We start from the raw sequence: 14701 nt of genomic DNA, 5'->3' as shown, positions 1-14701 counted from the left end.
AGTGACTTGAGACAATAATTTGGGATAACATACAGTGCATCAGTTTGCATAATTTCTTCATTATGAGCGAGAGAGAAGGCTAAATGGATGTCTAGCAGCCCCCCTTCTAGGGCCCAGAAAGGGGGGGGGATTGTGTGGTCTCTGAAAGCTGATCGATCGCCAAATGACTTATATTTGTGGAATACAGTTCATTTACATTGCAATATTGCAAACAGTATGCCTAACAATTTTTCAAACGACAGGCTTGGACAACAGCCCGGACTGGAATAACGTAACAACATGGGAGTTGCTGCGTCATTAAACTCTGAACGATGGACTTGGACAACAGCCCGGATTGGAAGATTGGAACAAAGTCAGGAAAAGCTCGATGGATGAAAGGATATATGATTTCTGACATGATTAAGAATCGCATAGCCAGGGACGGAGAACTTTAAAGCAATAAGATCGGAATGTGGAAAATATGAGAACAGAAGAAGGCAGGAATGAAGATATTGAATACTTCAAGAGGCCCAGACTATGGGAAGCCCGGAAAAATTAATAATTAATGTTTTGTACTGTATTTTTTTAGTTTATTGTTTTTAATTGTATTATAATTATGGATATGTTAATTGGTGGTTTTTATTGGAAAATTAATAAAAATGATTTTTTATTTTTAAAATACCGACTGATAAAGGCTTGGATCTCAGATACACATATGCATGATCCTACTGTATTGATCCCTTTCTACACATCTGTGCTGGGTGTCTGTTAGCGTACTCACTGAGGTGAGTGGACAAACTCCAATGAATCACAGAATCATAGAACTGGTGAGTTGGAAGAGAGTCCAACCCCCTACAATGCAGGAATACTTTGCCCAACATGGGGCTCGGACGCACAACCCTGAGCATTAGTCTCATGCTCTATCCTGGACTATTTCAGCCATAAGTATCACTTGTTGGCCTTCTATTAACAGATGGACTGTCAGAGTGGTACAATCTAATTTTTCTGCCTATGACTTTTAAGTGACTTTTTGTTGCATGTGACAGTTTAAATGTGCACACAGACAAATGAATGTTCCTAATCTGCATAAAACATTTCCCCTCCTTTTTTCAGACTGCAGGTGGGATTTTGCAAGTGTGAGGGCCATATCAAAAATGCATAAACATAGAGTAAAAATAGCCCAAACCTTTAAACTGTTCTTGTAATTGGTTTTTACCCTTTTGAATGTTTTTTTATCTTTAAGAGGCTAGACATCTGTGCCCAAGGCAAATAACTACTCACTGTGAACCAGGAAGCAAAAATCTTTCCACATCAGTAACAAGGTGAGTTTTGTGAAACCCTCAGCATCGTATTCTACCACGCCACTATAAAAAAGCATAGTTTTAACTATAAATATTGAAGCATAAAAATAGATTCGAATATGAGCACAAGTCAGACTGTAGGGAGCCATCTCTTCCTTCGAATACACATCTGCAGGCATGGGCTTATCGCAGGATATAATGCAGTTCCACCCTCTCTCGGCCAGGCACTAACAGTATCAAACAGTTACTCCCAATAGAAGGACCATCAGTACCTCCCACCCAGCAGCCTTTTCCAGGTCCCTGGCTCCACAATGGTCTTAGAGAATTCCTCTTACATTGTGCATCTACAGTTATAGCAGCTGCGTGCATAGGGGTTATTATAGGGGGTCCACCAGTAAGTACCCAGAGCTCCTTAACAAAAAGAATTGGGTGTTTGTGTGTGGAATAATACACTGAGGAATAAACATACATTTTTTAAAAAAACAACATGCAGAATAAGAAAACCCCATAAGAAGCAGCAATTAACGTCATTAAGAGAGGTGGCTGAATTAAAACTTGAAAGGCTGTTTGCATAAAAATATTGTGCTGCACCTAATGAAGTCATGTGTTAGATGAAAACACATCTGCTTGTGTGAGGTGGGGCAGCCAATTTTCAACGAGCCACCCAACCTACTGTCATCACCTCAAGTATTCCTTTAAAACAGTGTTTCTCAAACTTGGGTCTCCAGCTGTTGTTGGACTACAACTCCCATCATCCCTGGTCCTGCTAGCTAGGGATGATGGGAGTTGCAGTCCAACAACAACAACTGGGAACCCAAGTTTGGGAACACACTGCTTTACAAGCTTGCTCCTGAGGCCTGGGGGATTTTCTGCGAACTGTAAGGAACATAGCTGCCAAGTTTTCCATTTTCTCGTGAGGAAGCCTATTCAGCATAAGGGAAAATCCCTTAAAAAAGGGATAACTTGGCAGCTACGGTAAGGGATATATTATGGAGGGTAGGTAGGAAGAAGGGGGGCATCAATGAAAAACAAGTGCCTTGCTTTGCACAAGTGATGGCGCAAAGTCATCACTGGATGCAACCTATTTTTAACCTTTGTGCAAAACTCAACAAAGTAGGAGTGAAGCAAATTTAATCTGGAATGACATTCCAAGGCGCTGGTCTTGCCCTATCCAAAGTGCAGATCACCATGGCAGAACTTACCGTGGTGAATGGGAACTGTGATGGGAAGAGAGAGAGGACTTAAAACTTTTGCCCCCACAGGTGGCTGCCACCACTGATCTCACCTTCAACAGCAGTGATATTGGCTTCAATCCTATGCAGCTTTGTCACAAATGGAAGGGGTTATATTGTTTAAGGGAAAACTTTCAAACCAAAGGAGGCTCCTGCCAGCAAAATGGTGGGCTGCGGAGAGGTGATTTCATAGACCATACCTTCCTGTCGCAGCCCCGTGTGCAACTATGCTCACTGGTCCAGAGAGTCCCCCCGACCCACCACAGCAGATTGGGAGGAGAAAATGTCCTAAGAGGTATTAACCAGGGCTGCGATTCTCAACATACATTGTAATATAAGGGTAAGTAAAAACCAGGAGCAGGCGCACACTTCTGACTTACAACTGCTAGGATCTGGTAGCAAGCTAGAGAATAAAAAACCATTTTAATATGGTTCCGTTCACTTTTTTTTAAAAAAAGGCTGTAGAAATACTTACGTTCCAAAGTGACTAAGAAATGCCGCAATATACTCTCTTCTCTTATGGTAACCCTGAATAACGTATTGTACCTTTAATAAAAAAGAAAGAAAGAAACCAGTAAAGACACAGTGAAGCTAAATAATAGTACAAACTGTTCATCTTAGGGCATTTTTTAGGAAAATGTGCCGATTTCCTATTAATAACATAGCATACAAAGTTATGAATGCATATCTGGTGTGGCTGGTTAGTGGTATTACAAGTTTTTCTTTTCTTTCTTTTTACATATCCTGTAGTTGTCTGGATTCTGTAGTATGGCAGATTGGTGGGGAATCAGCAAGTGGGTTGATAAAGTAATAATAATAATAACAATAATAATAATAATAATAATAATAATAATAATAATAATACCCTGCCCATCTGGCCAGGTCTCCCCCACCACTCTGGGCGGCTTCCAATACACATGAAAATACATTAAAATATCACAGACTAAAAACTTCCCTAAACAGGGCTGCCTTTGGTATTTTCTAAATGTCAGGTAGTTGTTTATCTCTCTGACCTCTGATGGGAGGGCATTTTATAAAGTAAGAATGAGCTTCTGTTTGTTCAGTGATGTAGAGAGATGGGGATAATGAAAGGTGGTGATTGGGTTAAGTGTCACAGTGCTAGGCTGACTACCATCCTTGGGGAAGCTGACAGTGACCTGATAAGCCACTTCCTTGTATACAGTACTGTGATTTTGATATCTTATATTGCTTTGATGATTGATTTAATTATATTTATTGTACTTTTACTGTATCTTCTTATTAATGAGCTGTTCAATGCTTTGGGGGATTCTGGGCCAAGAAGCAGTATATACCATATTTTTTTCCATGTATAAGACACCCCCATGTATAAGACGTCCCCTATTTTGGGGGACCCCAACTTTAGAAAATGGGCATATGCACTATCTGTGTACAAGATGCCTCCAGATTTTTAACCTTATTTTAAAGTTTTTTTTAAAAAACACCTAGTCTTATACATGGAAAAGTACGGTATATATAACAGTTCTATATTGATACAGAGTTTAACAGAATAGGATTCAAGAATATCATTTTAATATTCATATTAACAATAAGGATAGGAACTAGACTCACATAAGAGTTACCTAATGTATTTGGCACCTTAAAAACTAACAGATTTACTCATCTTGAACGTGCTATGTGACACTGCTGTTTTTGCAATAACAGAGTGGCATGTTTCGTCCCTGGAATGTCATGTATTTAAAAACCTGTACACTAGATACTAAAGAGTATCAATACCTAAAAGCAGCATCCTTAGATTTCCAGGCTGCTTTGTTATGCTAAAGAGGCAATTCTACATTTATTTCACATTCTTCAGATTTACTGTGCCAACATTTAATTCCTAAGTTTAGAAAATGTCAACTGCAATGCCAGTATAATATGAAAGTATATGACAAAATGTGAAATTATAAAAGCATTGTATCTATGTTGTGCCTGTGCACAACACTCAAACAATTCTCCATTAATATCTCATAACTGCAACTTTCTACAGCTGCATTCTTAATGTAAAAAAATAAAATAAAGAACAGTATACACGTTGTTTATGTTGGCTGCGTTAATACTGGATTACCTTGGCTGGCAAACAGCTGTGCTAAATTACTTGAAATAACCATGATACAATCAGTGCTAAGAGCCATGTTACACCCTCTCAAAATAAAATAATTCTATTTATAAAATTGGATGTATTTCAGTTCATGAACAAATGCTTGTTTTGAAGGCTTTATGTGGGATCTAAAATGTTACTCTGGGAATAGGAAAAAAACAGCTAATCTAGTTTAAGCAAACTTGAAAAAAAGTTTAAAAACAGGCACCCGCACTTGAAAAGTAAAAAAACAACAACACTCAACTAACTTAAATAGAGAGCCACAACAAAAACAACCCTAAAGATAGATTCCTGCATAATTATAGAAATGCATTTTGAAAGAACGCTTCATAAAGTCATAATTTATAGGCTTCCTTTAGAAGGAAAGTTCAAATTGGAATACAGGACAAATCTGGAATATTTGATAACCAGATTGCTGAAAGCTCTCACCACAAGTTGTTGTCTCAAAAGCTACTGAGGCTGAGATTCAGGAGGCTATGCAAAAACTTTTCTGCTGTTCCATCTGGAACATTCTTTCCCCCACAAACTACCACTGGAGACTGGGAGAACCACCAGACAGGTATTTCATTAGGTAAAGGTAAAGGTAAAGGGACCCCTGACCAGGCGTGACCGACTCTGGGGTTGCGGCACTCATCTTGCTACGGGACCGCCTCTCCTGGTATGCCCCGCGGAGGACCTTAAGGTCCACAAACAACAATATTCTGGAGATACCGAGCCATAAGGTGGCTAGATTGGCCTCAACTAGGGCCAGGGCCTTTTCAGTATTGGCCCCAACTTGGTGGAACGCTCTTTCACAGGTGACCAGGGCCCTGCAGGATTTGTCATCTTTCCACAGGGCCTGCAAGACAGAACTGTTCCGCCTGGCCTTTGGGTTGGATTCAGTCTGACCCCTGTGTTTTCCTCCCTCATGGTTTGGATTTATGGACTACTTAAAATGAGGCTGCATTTTAAATTTTAATATTGTATTTTAACCTGTATTTTAATTAATTCTTTTCTTTTCTTTTATGTCTTATTGCAATTTTATTGGTGTTAGCCGCCCTGAGCCTGGTTTTGACTGGGGAGAGCGGGGTATAAATAAAATTTATTATTATTATTATTATTATTATTATTATTATTATTATTATTATTATCATCATCATCATCATTGGCCGAGGGAGCTGGCGTACAGCTTCCAGGTCATGTGGCCAGCATGACTAAGCCGCTTCTGGCGAACCAGAGCAGCACACGGAAACGCCGTTTACCTTCCCGCTGGAGCGGTGCCTATTTATCTACTTGCACTTTGACGTGCTTTTGAACTGCTAGGTTGGCAGGAGTTGGGACTGAGAAACAGGAGCTCACCCCTTCGCGGGGATTCGAACCGCCGACCTTCTGATCGGCAAGCCCTAGGCTCTGTGGTTTAACCCACAGTGCCACCCGCGTCCCAATTAGGTACTAGAAGGTAAAATCATCAGCCAATCAACACATGCATTTCAGAACTCTTTGGATCCTGCCCTACATGAAACTTCAAATATATTCAACTCATATGCATGATTGCTATCTTTTCACCTTGTTAAAGCACCACAACATGTAACAGCAGCAAAAGAAACAGTTCAAGCCTTTTGGATATGCTCGCAGAGAAAAATCCCAAAGGAGAACAGCATTTCCTTTAAAAGACAAAACAGCCAAGTGGTAATCAGCATGCATAACTCTAGTCTAGAAAGATGCATCTCCTTATCCTGAAGGTTTAAATAAGCCTTCCCCACCTGGTGCACTTCAGATATTTGTAACTACCGGTACAACTCTTATCCATCCCAGCCAGCACAGGGCTGATAAGAGCTGGAGGCCAAAGCATCTGGAAAATACCAGGTTGTGAAAAGCTTCTGGCGTTTGTTGTACAACCTGACACCTTATCAGCATTGTTTCTTAAAGAATTTTTTTTTTTAAATACATCTGATTTCAAGACTGTTCTTGGAAGGAACTAGCAGAATAGTTTGTCTTGCCTAAGTATGCTGCTATCTAGTCAGAAACTAATATACTCTGACTGGGATGTGAAACTTTAGGTCTGCTCAAGAGCTCAAGAATACACAATCAGATTTTGACTTTTTTTTCCAGGGAAGAACACTTCCCCAGCTCCAAATGTCATATCTACCAATTTGAAAAGCACTTTGCCATGTAGCATGGGCAGACGGACTCAAAAAGCTTGAGCCTGAAGCCCTATCAGATCATAGAGAGTTAGGTTATGCTAACATTCATAAACAAGCTTGGCTCTTTAGGGTTCCAGCCTCCATACTGGTAACATCTTAATAAAACATCTCAATAGGAAAAAAGTAATTTACAAAAATTTACCTTGTTGGTTAGGAGTTGACATACTTGGGGTACGTAATCAATGAGGCAGCCTCCACCTGGAAAAGCAGGGATGTGAAGGGCAGAAGATCCTCCAAGAGCACTAAAAAGATGAGTTCATTGAACATATTACATTTATTATTCTTAATCCTTTTTTCATATCACGTTTCACGAACAAACAAGATCACAGTCATACTATGATACAAAACATTATATAGGTATAACAGTAGCATTACTTGAGTCTCAGTAAAGTACAATAAAATAAGTGCATGGTATTAAGGAAGTGGGTAGAAAACAGTTTTTCTCCCTCTCTCATTACACTAGAACTTGCGGACATCCAATGAAGTTGAACATTGGAAGACTTTTTTATGCAACACATAGTTAAACTATGGAAGTCTCTCCCAAAGGAAGCAGAGATGGCTGCCAACCTAGACAGCTTTAAAGGAGAATTAGGCAAATTCATGGAGAAGACAGCTATCGAAGGCTTCTAGCCATGATGCCTATGCTCTGCATCCACTGTTGAAGGCAGTAATGCTTTCAGGTATGTGTTGCTGGAAGTACTCTTGTGTTCAGGTTCTGCTTGCTGGTTTCCCAAAGGAATCTGGTTGGCCAGTGTAAGAAGAGGATGCTGGACTAGATGGGCAATGGCCTGACCCAGCAGGTTCTTCTTGTATTTTTATATTTTTTATGTACAATATGGAGTTACTGCTGAAGTGTTGTTTTGGGTACGGGGGAGTCCAACCTATGCTCAGTAACAAAGAGCACTTATTGACTTTGGACAAGTCTCTAAATGTCCTGCACACAGCTGCTGTGTGCAACCCTGTCTAGAAAAGGCTGTATTTCCACCTTCTGGATTCAAGAACTTGGAACTTTTTATACACTATATTTAGTAAACCAACAATCCAAACGAGAAGAGCAAATGTGGCAGGCAGGCAGTGGTTATAATTTATTAATCACTACTATAAGCATCCTGGGCTCTCTATTTTTCAGAAAAATACACCTATTTGATATTTTATACAAGGAAAAACATAAACACATTTCTACATACTTTAGCTTTCTCAAGTACACTGGATTTATGGTTGTCTTGGGCAATTTGCAAAGGTAGGTGAATTCCACTTAATACAATGGTTTTATGCTTATGAAATGTAAAAGGCAGTGTCTTGTCAACAGAATAAGACCTGTTTTGAAAGTTCTACAATTGTTAACAAGAGAACAATTTCCCATGTGTTGAAGGGCAATGTTTCTTCATCACTTTTAAAACATGATGCAAATATCTGCAAGAACAAGGAAATAGCATCAACACATCTAGAGGGAGTAAAGAAAAAGATTAGATTGCATAAAGCACCAATGCTGATAAGGTCTTAGCTGTAGCCATGAACAGCACGTGGCATATTTGATCTTACTATCCTTAGCGCTAACTCCTGCAACACAAATGAGTGCTTGGGACTGGTGATGTTCTATCCAGGCACGTGGAAAACAGGCTTCAAAGGGCAACACTTGAAGAGCAGAATGAGGAAATCAAGTCCCATTCCAAGTTGTCTGAAGACCTTTCAAGACTTATGTACATATGTGTTTCCATAGTTCTCTAGCCAAGGAAGAAGGACATGAAATAAACCAAACTTCTCTAGTTTCCTTATCTCACTGGTTCTCTAGGCAGCTGGGTTGTCTAGAAAGCTGGCAGTAATAATACTAGAACCCAGGATCATCCAATGAATTTGAATGCTGGAAGATTCAGGACAGGCAAACTTCCTTACGTAGTACTGTACATAGTTAAGCTATGGAACCTGCTAACACAACATTTAGTAATAACCACCAACTTGGACAGTTTTAGAAGAGCATTAGACAAATTTATGGAGGATAATGGTATCAGTAGCTAATAGTTAAGATTGCTGTTTGCTACCCCCACCTCCAGTATCATACTACTCTGCTATGAACCTCCCCATTAACTGTCATCATCTTCAAAGGCCCCACTCTGACTGTTGATGCCATCAGAAGTTGGATAATGGGAAAGGCTTTTCAGTGATGATACAGATACACAGTTGGAACTGACTCCCAAATATGGCATCTCCTTTGTTATCCTTTAGGTGCCAGGTGAATTCCACCCTGCTCTCTCAAACATTTAATGATATTTAAGAGCCTTTTAACTACTCATTCAACCTTTTGAAAAACAAAACACTTCACCTAGACTCTAGGAAGATATGGCATGGTCACTGTGGGAAAGATTCTCCAAAACCGATCCCTTAAGCTGATCCTTAGACTGGGTAGACCCCCCCACGTGCCTTCAGAGCCCCAACACTGCTCTTTTTGCACCTTTGTTGCAGCAAATTCTTGGACCTTGGGAAGGGGAGAGACACGCAAAATCACTTAGAGGCCAGATCAGGCCTGCAGCCCAGGGAGTTCACCACCCCAGCCTGACAGATAACTACAACAATAGACTAGACTAGAATTAGTCCTCAGATCATATCAGAAGCAAGTAATAAATAAATGATCTCTGCTGCTTTATGGTGAATTCAGGATGTTTTACTTTCATATTCAATTCTTACATGATTTGTTATGTTTCAAAATCCATCAATATGGCTTGCAAAAGCTAAAGATGGAGTAAAATACCTAAATAAATTAATCAAGCACTGACTCAGTAACTTCTAATGCTTAAAAAAAATTCTGAACAGTAAATATTTAAGCCAATTTATGAGTTTGTCACTATGATTACTAGTTCTGTGCTATTTTAAGCAATCTTATTGACTGCACTATTCTCAGGAGGGTGGGAATGCTAAGCTTTTTAATAAACTATAACCGGAAATTCGTATTTTTTCCATCTACAATAAAACCAAGGGTGGTCTTATCAATGCAAACTAGAGTCATGACTGCCTACAACCTCTATCAGGAGTATGTACAGCTATGTATGTTTTAGAAACCCCTTCATGGATTACTGCCTTGTTGTGGCGAAGGGGCTTGAATAACTCCAAGAATCTATGAGCTATGCCGTGCAGGGCCACCCAAGACGGACAGGTCATAGCCGAGAGTTTAGACTAAATATGATCTACCTGGAGAAGGAACTGGAAAACCACTCCAGTATTTTGCCAAGAAAACTCCATGGAAATAAAAAAAGGAGAAGCTTTGAGAAGAAAATGAGTGTTTCCAAGGCATGCTCTGGTTCATGGGGTCACGGAGAGTCAAACATGACTAAGATGACTAAACAACAAAAATATTTTAGAAAAGATGCAAAACCACAGCTTGAGCATGGGGTGCTTCCATTCATAACTAAGGTTATGATACATGGGGATGTGATCTGATTAAGGAAAGTTAGGTGAGCTTTTGGCCTGATCCTTCAGAGCTCTTATGATATATATTTGCTGCTTAATTAATCTGAGGCAGCTTTTCAGCAAATTAAATGTTTTTAAATCATTGACTGAATTTATATACTGCGAGGAGCACAAACTAACCTATTTAGATACTGCAACCCTAATGATGCACCACAAAAGACAGGAGGTAAGAAACATCAGCTTTAATCAAACTGTCAACAAAATAAAATACTAAATTCATAGAAGGGAGGAAACCCAAAAGGAATACAGACTAATGGGCATGTTCCAGGACAGATTAAACTGCCCATTCTAAATGAATAACTATGTCAAATGTCTGGCTAAGCAAGCAGCAAATTGTATTCTTTCTGGGCCATATCTTTCAGATCCATCAAAAGGACAACAATAGCCTGAAGTTAATTATTTAGCTTTCAGGAAAGAGGTCAAGGGAAATAGTCATCTGATTTTCATTATCTCAGTGAGGTAGATTGAAGTGCCCAAAGTATGCCATTTCTTTTTCTTAAGAAATGTCAGTGATACAGGAAATCATTCCTTAGGGGACATCATCAATTTTCTTGACCACACTGCCCTGTTCCTTAACTTTTCACTTTTCTACTGTCTCTCCCCCCCCCCATGTGGTTTGAATCTATAAAATAAATACAGTACAGGTATTTCTGACCCTCCCATAAAAGCACTAAATATAAACCAATTTCCACTTTTTGAAAAACTGACTGTTTAAGACACATTCATATTTGTGATTATTCTTCCAGTATGCACTGTGTGTAAACTTTAAACCTTGACAACAAAAAGAAAAATGAAAGTCCCTAGAAGAGACAATATTTTTTTTAAAAAAAAAACATATAAATCACAACTGATACTTCATTAAATTTCATTTCATTAAATTGATTTCCCAGAGCAAAAAAAAGGCAAAGGGGGCATTTACTACAGAAGCATTTTCGTTGCGTAAATGATTTTGCTGCAAAAAGGAAACCAAACGACTCCACTTTATGAACCACAAACAAGCTAAAATAATGTTTTAGGGTGAAATCCAATAGCACAGGTCTGCCAGAAGAACGGACACCGTTGATGGCAGATATTCCTCCTCCCCCTGCAGCTTCCTATGTACTTCCTGAAATCTGGTCTGGAAAGCTAGAGCCCCTCTGGAGCAGATTTGAAGGATGCAGGGAAAGGAGAGGAAGGGGAAATCTGTTGACATGACACATGATGTCACTTGAGTGATCTGCTATCAAGTGACCCTTGTGAATGTCTGTAGAACCAATGCAACATAGTGGGAAAATGTTGCAACTTGGACCATGAAGACCTTGCTTTGATGCCCCAAGCAGCCACAAAGGAGGGATCTGGGGCAATAATTCTCTCTTAACTCTACCTACTGAACGGAGTTGTTCTGATTATAAACATGGAGAAAATCTAGCATATGACACTCTGAACCACATTACTGCTAACCATCTTCCATCTACATTACTACCTGTTGTTTATTTAAGGACTTTTCTGCTTGCCATCATGCTGTGTTTCATAGGATATTTGAAGGCCCTGGAACCAATTCCTCGTCCTGTGAAAAAGTGTTTTTGCATTTAAAAATAATAACATTTGCGTTCTCATTGGAGGGGGAAAAACCCAGCAACAATAATGGTCAATGTTAATTATCAGTGGCTTGCTACTAATGACCACCAAGAATATAACTGCAAGCAGGACAGATATTAATTGCAGGCAAAAAAAATTGTCAGAAATGTTGAACTCCAAAGTCCTGTGCAGCTAGTTTAGCAGAACTCTCATCACACCCATAGCAGCCAAGTCTCCCGTATTTCGCGGGAAACCCCCGTATTTTGTTACCGTTTCCCGCTGTTATCCCGAATGGATTTATATCCCATAAATCCCCCGGGTTTGGAATGCAGCTCCTGCCGGCGGCCATGTCCCGGCTCCCAGCTGTTTGCGCAGCGATTTCTGGTGCCCAGACATGCAGACACGGGCAGCCCGGCACCGGAAGTCGCTTCTGTACATGTCTGGACATGTCTGGGCACCGGAAATCGGGCAGCGCCGGCACCAGAAGTCACTTCTACGCATGTCTGGACATGCGTAGAAGTGACTTCCAGTGCCGCGCTGCTGCTGATCCCGGATTTTTCAATCCAGGAGTTGGCAGCTATGATCACACCTAGTGTGAATTTTTGAGAACATGAAGGACTGCGATAGAGAGAGTGAAACAACTACCTGCAAACGTCGAAAAAAAGATTCACCTTGGGAATAAAAAGGGTCATTCCCAGTCACCACCTTGTCTGAATGAAACACACATAACTATGGGTCCAAAGAAAGGCTTCTAATTCTGAAAAGCCACTCAGCCATTGTAACAAGGTGTGTGCCCTTTATCCCAGTATGAAGGAGAGAGCTAGAGTCCTCTAGTCATTCACCTGCCTGTCTTATCTAAGTAAATGTACTCAGAAATCAGGTGTTGGTTGCTTTCTTATGTCAGAAGTTTATAGAAACTGTAGACTCTCACCAAGTTGAGAAGACTTTATGGCCCTGGGCCATTTTAAAACTTGCTCTCAGTCTCCTTCAAGCAGAACCCCACCTTCCTTTTCTTTTCCTCCTTTCAATAGCAGAAGCTTAGTTTGGGAACATCAGCTTAGTTTTCAAAACGTGAGGCAGGCCTTCCTAGGGACATCGCAGCCGTTGCCAACAAAGCATTCACTTCTTTTTGATCTTTCCCACTATGTGCCTTTTCCAAGACTGCAGACAGAGTGGCAGCCCCTCCTAACCAGTAAATGCCGTGCACATTTTTAATTATTATTTCGCGAGTGCCTACAGTAACTAGGCGTTGTACATAAAACAAATTAAGACACAGCTCCTGCGCACAGGCGTACCGTCTAAAAGCAGGAACAGACAGTTACTGCAGCCAACTTACCCACACAAGTGGGTGTAATGGAGGAGATCTGTCAAGGGTTACTACTTCTCTTCTGATATTAGGTGTGCAGGAGCAGTTATTCGTGTGGCCAACTCTGTCAGAATAATGTTTGCCTTTCAACGGACAAGGTCCTTCTCCTTACAAAACAGCACAATTCAACAAGGAATTTAAGGGCTTTATGAATGTTTCTGTTGTATAAAGTACACTCCCCGGCAACTTTAAATAAAAACTATGGAACTTGTTGCCACAAGATGTGGCAATGGCCATCAACTTTGATAGCTTAAGAAATTCATGGGGAATAAGGCTATATTAATGGCAACCAGTCATGATGGTTGTGTTTTGCTGCCAGTTTCATGGGGCAGTATTATGGGAATAACAAGGATGTTGGACTAAATGGCCCTTTTGCTTGATTCCACGGGGGTCTTGTCATCTTCTTACATGAAATTATAGCGAGACTACAGGGAAGTTTAGAGGTATGGTCAGATTTTAAGGTCAGATTTTAGGGCCTGAGTGGTACACTTTAAGCTGATAGTGCACCAGAAACAGAAAGTATAATAATACGTGCTACTGCAGCCAATACTAACCTGAGATCCTCAACAGGCAGCTTGATACAATAATGTCTAAAAACCATAGGAGGTAGCAGTAAAAACATATTCTTGAAGCAAAACACAGCTCAAGAAAAAATAATCTGAGAGGATGCTTTGTAAACTCTGTGGCAGCTTAAGTGGTTTGCACTATTATTCTCCTCAATACAGGCACTGCGTGTCCATAAGAAAGTCTTTAGCTGTAACTGTGGGATTCCCAACATGGTGTCTGTGGGTGCCGTGGGGCTCTGAGCCATTTTTCTCAGCACCTGCTGAGCCCCTTGTGCCTCCGGATGTACAGTGGTACCTCGACTTACGAAGACAATCCGTTCCGTGGCCGTCTTCGTAAGTCGAAGTCTTTGGTTGTCGAAGTGCCCGTTCTGTGCATGCGCCGACCGCACATGCCGCTTCTGCGCAGGCGTAGAACGGAGAAAAGACTTCTGGGGTTGTCGACTTCAGAAGTCGAAACCTTCAGAAGTCAAGTCGTTCGGATGTTGAGGTACCACTGTATTTTTAAAGAACTGAGATGAGGGTTTCTTTGTTTTCTACTATTGGGTGGAACTGGGCTACTCAAAAGTGAAGTGTGGTTATCCAGCCACCCCAACCTCTTCTCTCATTTTCTCCAGAATGCTTCTGGGTTCAAGTGGTCTGGAAGACATTCGTAGGAAGGGAGAGTCGGGCAGCTGAGGGAATGGCCTTGTCTTGACTTCTATTCTCCACCTGAAATTCTTCAGAAAAGGAAAAGGAAATATATGCTACTGCCTGGCAAGTTTGGAAGAACTGCAGGGTGTGTGTTTGTCTTGTGTGTGTGTGTATAGGGGATGACCATGTTTTGTTTGCTTTTTTGTTATTTTATTGGGGAGGGGTAAGAAATATGTAGCAGTGCTATCCCCTCTCATTTCTACATTATTATTTTTTAATGGCAGGTACTATGACCTTTTGATCTCC

The 14701-nt window shown here is 40.5% G+C and overlaps 1 protein-coding gene across 3 annotated transcripts in view; it reads right to left on the bottom strand.

The window, feature by feature from the left end:
- Positions 1–14701, bottom strand: part of BABAM2 (BRISC and BRCA1 A complex member 2) — a 129005-nt gene that overhangs the window by 45407 nt on the left and 68897 nt on the right. For all 3 annotated transcript variants that reach the window (XM_088666596.1, XM_035111504.3, XM_088666597.1), the window contains exons 8-10: positions 6957–7056; positions 2988–3058; positions 1261–1343 (exon numbers count right to left, since the gene is read on the bottom strand). In XM_088666596.1, coding sequence (XP_088522722.1) covers positions 1261–1343; positions 2988–3058; positions 6957–7056 — 254 coding nt within the window. The remainder of the gene's footprint in view (positions 1–1260; positions 1344–2987; positions 3059–6956; positions 7057–14701) is intronic.

This window comes from Zootoca vivipara, chromosome 3, assembly GCF_965207765.1.
Source record: "Zootoca vivipara chromosome 3, rZooViv2.hap1.1, whole genome shotgun sequence".
NCBI classification, from domain to species: Eukaryota; Metazoa; Chordata; class Lepidosauria; order Squamata; family Lacertidae; genus Zootoca; species Zootoca vivipara.
The sequence above is the reverse complement of the archived record's forward strand: the minus strand, read 5'-3'. Positions and strand labels throughout refer to the sequence as shown.